Genomic DNA, 8,194 nt, shown 5'->3' with positions numbered 1-8,194 from the left:
ACAAATCTTCTAGCAGAACCCGAGGCTCTCTTTAGAAGATACCACAACACGATTGATACGATTCAATATTTTGTTTGCACAAAACACCGGTTTGATTTTCCTTTAGATGTGAAACAAGGTTAAATCTTGTGTTTGTTTTGATAAAAACAATTACTAGGTAAAAGTAATATCAAAAACAAACTTGTAGATTAGGGATTATTATACTCTTCAATAAAGGAAGAGAAACCTAATAACTCTACAACTAGAATAAATCTAGATATATCTTGTTTAAAAATTCTCAAGGATTTTTACGAGATGCCTCAATAGAAGTTTTTCTTTCTAGTCTCCGATTTCGCTAACAAGTGTTGGTATACGATCGGAAACTGAAATCTATCAAAACCTAGGGTTTATGATTAACAACTCTTGAATGGTTTTATATCAGAAGAGAAAACCTTAGAATAGACAAGAGGTGAAAAACCTAGATTACAAGTTGTATAATCAATCACGAACATTTAATTCAACTTGGCTTTGTGAACCCCAATACAAAGACTTTTACCTCACTCTTGTTCACGAAGAACAGAAGACATGGAAACAACCTGCAAAGCTTACGCCTATTTTCCAAAAGGGATGAAAAACGTGTAAACTCACAAACCCTTTGTTTATAATAAACAATAGCTTGGAATCTAAGCAAAGTTATTTTCCTTTTTTCAAGACTCTCCTAAATATGGGAGTCTTTCCTAAGTTACAAATATTATGCATAAATAATTAATTAGCAAATATTTATTTATGTGAATAAATCACATTCTAACTTACGCAAGAGTTAAAAGTTATGACAAACACTTTAATATGGTAATCAAATATGTTTGGATTAATAGCCATCTTGCTTAGACAAGGAAACATCACCAACTTGACCAAAAATAGCTTTTAGTCACGTAATTGGGCCCAAGTCCATGAACTGTTACAAACAGCCCATGAATTGTTTCCTACTAACGAACTTTAATAAATCACTCATAACTTCATCGTTATAACTCGAAATTGAGTGATTCTTGGCTCGTTGGATTCATAAGCTCATTCAATATAACATGAGATTTTTTATAAGGATAAAGGTTATTGTCTCCAAGGTCACGAATCAAATAACCTCAAGTATATATACATAAATGTACATTTACCGTCATCGGAATTGTTCCATAGAGTGAGCATATATCTTGATAGATTAGAAAGGTAGAATTGAACAAGAATCCGAATGAAATCAATCACATACCTTTGTTGATGAAGTACTTGTTGATTTCTTCTTATAGTCTTCAATCTTCATCTTTTAAGGATAACTTCGATTCAACTTTTTAGACCTAATCTAGTCTGAAACTATGTTTAGTATCCTAAATCAAGAATGCATTTTGGAAACTAAAATTGACAACTAACTTGACATACCAACGCTAGTGGGTTCAACCAAGCAGTGCTCTAACAATCTCCCCCTTTGTCAATTTTAGTGACAAAACCATTTTACAATAGGCTTGTACTTGTTAAAAGCAAAATCGACAAGCTTGATTTCCTTGGTTCTTCAACTCTTCATGTGTTTATACTGTACTTGTTGAAGATCCATCATAGTATTATTACACAACATCAAAGATTCATTGTATCACAACTTTGACAATAATGCTACGGTTAAATGTATCACTCCCCCTTAGTCAATACTCCATCTCACATGGAAACCACTCCCTCTTACACAATGATCCGAAAACCATATGTATTTGTAGTGTGAACTACATATTAATTCTCTCCCCTTTTGTCAATAAAATTGGCAAAGGTACAAGAACGGGATCATAATGAAATTACCGAAAGAGACATTTCATGACTAAAAGAAAAAAATACATACCAACTAATTTAGATGCAATCATAAATCCGAAGCTAAATGAATTCATTAAGGAGTTTATTAAGATACAAGTTAATCCCTACATGTTCCACAACCGCTTCTCCCCTCAAAGATATAACAAATAAGCACAAGTTCATTCAAGAATTCTCCCCCATAATATGCCACTCCCGAAAGAACAATAAGAGTGACCTTACTCCAGAGATAAGGATTTATATATTGGATTTTAGAAAACCCACAAGGAGACGCGAACTAAGAACCAATTATTGAAAGTCTCTCATGAGATCAAGTTACTGAACAATAAAACTATCTCATGGTAATAATACACACCATGTAATCATGAAGATCAAATATTGTGATCATCTTTTCTAATATACAAACTTGTATGAATAAGAATTGATATGCTTAGAAGGAAGAATAATTTTTTTCATAAGGATTTACACAAAGAATGTTTATCATAAGAGTATGAAAAAGATTCTTTGACAATAAAGACCAACATCCATGGCTTTGGTAATTGCTTCTAACCTGTTATATTTAAGAATTCCAATCACAAATCAAGTTAGGTAATTAAGACTCATACACGTGGTATCTAATCATATTCATATTAACCATAACTAGTTCAAATGACTGAAATGAACTAGTTAGAGAGTTGTTCAATTGCAAGGAAATCTTATGTAACTACACAAGACACAATTGAAGCAAAAACGATTTTGATTCACTCGAATCGATTCATGAACTTTATAGCCACGGTTTATAAACTTGCATTCCTTAGTTTATATAAATATAAGTTCACGAAAAATCGTCTTTAGATATAACCAACTCAAGTTCGCAAACTTAGTTCGCGGACTTAAGTTACCGGGCAGAGTTTACAAACTCCAGCCGAAATTCTCGAGTATGAGAACTTAGACGGTTCGCGGACTTAGCTTCATTCAAATATTTTGCCAACTCCAGCAGAAATTCTCGGGTTTGCGAACTTCGGCAGTTCGCGGACTGAGTTCGCGTACTTGGCTAACGCCATTCTTCCGGTTCTCTTGATAAACAAAGTTCGCAAACTTTGGTTCAAGGAGTAAGACTTATGTCCATCATTGGTTATGTAATCTAAACTCTCATTCCAATCATTGAAACATTCTTAGAGGGCGTTATATAGTTGTTACACCATTTCTCGTCAAAACAATTTTCAAAGTGATTGAAACATATCATGACTTTCGTCACTAGGTAAAGATGAACTTGGTTGAAGCGAAAGATTACCAACACATATTTTGAGAAATATGTAAGCGAGTTAGACTCAACTCGAAACAATAAATTGTTCCACATATTCAAAAATTACCCAACATAATATGTGCGCCCCAATTCTTTTGCAATCCTCATCGCATTTACTAGGGATTCATGGTGAGGATGCACTTTCAACACAATCAGGTTGTGTTGAGGTGAGAAAAATCTTGCTCACGACAGGTATTCGAAACAAAATCAAACATGGAATCTAGGAATTTAACAACTTCCTTGAAACTTTTAATAACTGTTCCATACCTTTTTAAGATGTTATCCCTTGTGGGACTCTTATCTGGGAGATCCTTCTTAATAGTACTTGTTGTTTTATTGGTCTTCTTTGGTACCCATTTCTGAGCAGCTTTTGGAGCAACGTATTTCTTTTTCTCCCCAATATAATTATGAAACTACTTGGGGGGAATACTGAAAGAACTTATATTATGAGACTCAGTTTTTCTCCAGTTTGGAACATCAGATCTTTTCATCTTAACAGAATAATATCTGGTTTTATCTCGTTTAAGAACTCTGCAATTTCTTTGCAAGTGACCTGGTTTTCCACAATAAAAACAATGTTTAGTAGAATGGAAAAAGTTATGTTTAGTGTTACCTGAATGTTTATGTGCTTGCTTTGGAGCTTGACAGAATTTCCTCTTTTCGTTGTCGGCAGTTGGTAGAGATACTTTACTTTTGTCAACCGTGGAAGGTTTTGGTTGAGAAGAAACTTTAGCTTTGACAAATTTTACCTCTTTGCAAATACTAGGAGCGTATATTCCTTCATATAGTTGGGCTGCATAAGTTGCTTCTAAACTTGGATCTTGGTTTACAGTTGCATTGAAGCTATAGAGTCTATTACGGAACGAAGTACAATGAGACCGGCCAATTGTATGAGTGCCTGATAGTGGCACCATTCTTCTTGTGTCAGCCCTTTGTTGGCGAAATTTTGAGTTAGTTGAGCCACATTAAATGTTGGAGGTGGAAAATCTATTGTTTCCCTGAAATCACCTTGTGTGAATAAGAAGCAGTCATTCGCGAAGAAAAGATGTAATATATTCGGGGCATCTTAATTAATTTTAAACCCCTATCCTTTATTGCTTTTTCTGGAAGTCTAGATAGAATCTCCATGCATATTAAAAAAAGGTATGGAGATAGCGGAACACCCTGCCTTAAACCTCTTTGAAGTGGTGAATTTCGGGCTGGGAGAGCCATTTAGGAGGATGGAGAAAGTGGTGGTCGAAATGCATTGCATGATAAGATTTACCCAAGAGTTACCAAATCCAAAAGCCAACAGTTCCGATTTAATGAAATTCCACTCCACTCTATCAAAGGCATATGATATATATGATTTTAACGCTAAATTACCTCTTTTTTTAGCTTTTGATATTTCCATCGAGTAAATCATCTCATGGTCTATGATAATGTCATCGGTGGTTTGTCTCCCAGAGAGAAAAGATGATCGATTAAAAGAGATTAGCTTATTCAAGATGGGCTTTAGTCTGTTTGCTAATATCTTGGATATGATAAATTATATTGCTTAAAATAATGTGTCTAAAATCTACTGGGGCTTGGGGATGTCTATTTTTGGAATTAGGGTTATGAAAGAGTAATAACTACGAATTTAGTTTTCCCGATTTAAAAAAGTTCCGAACTACGAGAATTATGTCCGGATCCAAAGTGTCCCACGTAGGTTGAAGAAACCTGGTTGAAATATGTCTAGGCCGGGAGCTCCCCGTTAATTGATATTAAAATTTTTATTCCAGATCTCTTCTTTCGAGGGTGTGGCAGAGAGAAAAATTTTCAACCTCGGAAATACAGGGCTCTGATAAATCTCCATCGAAGGTGTTGATTTGTGAGGTGTCAATCTGAAAAGAAAATATACTAAAAGGGTATTAATTTGTTCTCTATCGAAAATCCATAGACTAGATGGTTCTCTGAGAGAGTGAATTGTGCTCTCTAAAGTGCATTCTGACGTTTAATTCTTCGGAATAATTAATATAATTATTCCGAAAATTCATCAAATTATGGTACAAGTAAAATTTATTTACGAAATATAAATTATGTATGCCTAATTAGTTTGTAGTCATGGTACACCGCTACTACTTATGAGCTGTGCCCCGTGTTATATTGTGCCAAGATTTTAAAAATAAAACATGGCACAACGAATACTGACACACGGCATGTCGAGAACGATCAGACACGTGACATGCTGCGTTGGTACACTTTATACCTCTAAAAGTAAGAACCAAAAATTAGCATAATAGCAAATTGAGGTATAAAAAGTTAAATAAAAATCCATCCCATTGATGAATCCAGTCCCTTCCGGGACATATGATAAAACTATAACGATACGAAAAAGATTAGCATAATCGCAGCACAAGAATGATATGTGCAAATTGAGGTACATCCACAAAACAGAAATAAATCAAAAAAGAGGTATGCATGTGAAATATCAGTTTAACACAATAATATTTTCATTTATTTATTTATTTTTAATGAGGTGGCCGACTTATTTAGGCGAATAAATAATAATAAGTTCGTTGCTATTGTAAATCGGAACATAGTTTGATAACAAGTTGTCAAACAATAATCGACACTACCAGCTAAGTCAAGCATAGCGCTTCCAGTTGGCACTTGCCATATATCTTCTTCCCATCGTTGTGCATAATTAGTTTGGTATCCTACAGTTCAATCGTATCTGACCAGCATCTCCAGTCAAGACGCCAATTTTACCCATTTTCACCATTGCAGCTATCAATTTGTTATTCCATAGAAAAGTGTCCTGAGCATTCTGGACCACCTGAGCAAGTGTAGATTGGTTTGTCAAGAGCGTCTGGTCCGATGTAAACAGTCCGCGGTTGTTTAAAACATCAACGAAATATCCAACATCGGACACGTTTGGACTATCGGGGTTCATTGGTACGACTAAATTAGGATCATTGTCAGCTTGTGGACAACTTAGCTTAAGTTGGGCTGCATAAGTTGCATCTAAACTTGGATCTTGGTTTACAGTTGCATTGAAGCTGTAGAGTCTGTTTCGGAACGAAGTACAATGAGATCGGCCAACTGTATGAGTGCCTGACAGTGTCACCATTTCTTCCTGTGTCAGTCCCTTGTTGGCAAAATTTTGAGTAAGTTGAGCCACATTAAATGTTGCTGGGGGCAAATCTATTGTTTCTGAGGCTAATGAAACCGTGCCATCTTTTCTCCCTGCTGGGACATCGTATCCTATTCCTCCTGTCTGTACATGCAAAAGAAAGCTACAAATATAAACCCATGGTGCTCAGAAATGCACATATATATGCAATTCATATTTTACTTATGTGCATGCGTACAAGGGTGATCAACTATATGTTCTTAATACTCCTCGTAGCTCTAGGAGGAGATTCCTCGAAACATTGTTACTTCAGACACAGAAATATGAATGAGCCTATCTTAGAACGAATCCTTCTTCTTGTATACTTACTATTAGAAGACTGTCTCTTGCTGCAAATGCAAGTATATCAGCACAAGAAACCACACCCGGGCATGCTGTTTCGAGTGCGCTTTTTATAGTGTCCACGACTTCAAAACCTCGTAAACTAGGGAAGTTTGCAGGGGAGTCTTTCTCGGCCGTGTTTCCTGTCGTCGAGTCTATGAGAACTGAGCCATCACACCCCTACAAAGTTACCACAAAAACAAACGACTATTAATATTGATCTAGTGATCAAGCTCCCATATAAATTAAATTAAACAAAAGCTAGCTAGTGATGGAATTGATTTTGCTCACCCTAACAAAACAATCATGAAAATGGAGTCTCACTAAACCTGCAGCAATACCATTATTTGCCTGAAAAGCGCTGAAGACTTCATTTCTAATAATAAACTCAGCTGAAGAACAAGTGCTTCGGTAGAACCCAACTTGAAGTTGAGCTTCTACATTACTTAGACAACATGCAGCTAGTAAAACCAAACTAATAAGACCAGTGATTATATTGTTTGAACCCATGTTTTGTTTTGAAGTGCTTTGAGTTCAAATCTAGCAAGTACTTTTGGTACTTCAAGATATCATCAACTTAGTTCGGTATTTATAACCCGAATGAAATGTAACTAAATTGTATTTTAATCACCGGAAGATTTTTTTCATATTAATGCATGAAGTATCCAATGGCGGCAAGTTATCTAAATGAGCATATATGATCCAACGTTTAATTAAGGTTAAAATACTAACAAGAAAATTCTCCAATTTAGATTAATATTTATTAACTATGGGGTTCTTAGAATTTGGTTAAATGATACTAGTATGAACATATCTTAAACATGATTCCCATATGGTAAACTAACTATTGGTATTTTGACTAATGTAAAAAATGTATATACTATTATGATCATCTTAACGTGTATCTTGTATTTTCGCCCGTGTTGACAGTTTTGATATGCAGTGAACCTTGACCTTAGCTAATTGCCAATATTTGAATTGGACTATACGGCTGGGGTGAGATTACTTATGTTAAATGTTTCTATCATTGTGCCATACATAGGGTATTACCATTACGAGCGTGGTTGATAATTCTCCAAATGCAAACTATAAATTGTTATAAATTTGACACTAGTAAGTATTTTATATTTTGACTGGCACACAATTCATTGATTGGACGTAATTATCGCCTTCCGATCATATAATCCAATGACTGGAGGCATGACAGTAGGAAATTATCGCCTCTCTGATCATATTCTAATGATCATCTGTACCTAGTATGCATGCGTGGATTAATCATTCAAATAATCAAGTAGAAGGTTACTGTTAGCGAATGTACTAGTCATGTAATTTGCTGATTCAACTCCTTAATGCGCGAACTCACGCATGACAATCCTAGACTATTCGATCAAAAAGTCAAGTAAGATGGACAGTATTAGCCGCTTCTCTCGTAATTTACAGATTGGGTGAAATTGTGATAGAGAAAGGTTCATGTTTTCTTCCTTGATTGGAAAATTGAATATGAACAGACTATGTTGTTTGCGGCCTTTGATCTTGTCCAACCGTCAGCATTTGTTTTAAGGTTGACTAAATTCCCTTTTTATCACATTATCGATGCTTTCCAAAAAAAA

General features: G+C 35.2%; 1 protein-coding gene and 1 non-coding gene across 2 annotated transcripts; one reads left to right on the top strand and one right to left on the bottom strand.

Annotated features, from left to right (window-relative positions):
- Positions 1-5,421: 5,421 nt before the first annotated feature.
- LOC113276970 lies at positions 5,422-5,524 on the top strand. The gene has a single exon (XR_003324752.1). It is a non-coding gene; the product is annotated as a U6 spliceosomal RNA (small nuclear RNA).
- An 87-nt stretch (positions 5,525-5,611) lies between these two features.
- Positions 5,612-7,122, bottom strand: LOC113273770 (peroxidase 5-like). Its single transcript, XM_026523385.1, has 3 exons — positions 6,876-7,122; positions 6,573-6,764; positions 5,612-6,347 (listed from the first exon to the last, which is right to left on the bottom strand). The coding sequence occupies exons 1-3, from the start codon at positions 7,092-7,094 to the stop codon at positions 5,775-5,777; spliced, it is 984 nt and encodes a 327-aa protein (XP_026379170.1). The 5' UTR covers positions 7,095-7,122; the 3' UTR covers positions 5,612-5,774.
- Positions 7,123-8,194: the final 1,072 nt, after the last annotated feature.

Source organism: Papaver somniferum, chromosome 4 (assembly GCF_003573695.1).
Source record: "Papaver somniferum cultivar HN1 chromosome 4, ASM357369v1, whole genome shotgun sequence".
NCBI classification, from domain to species: Eukaryota; Viridiplantae; Streptophyta; class Magnoliopsida; order Ranunculales; family Papaveraceae; genus Papaver; species Papaver somniferum.
This window is presented reverse-complemented; position numbering and strand designations above follow the sequence as displayed.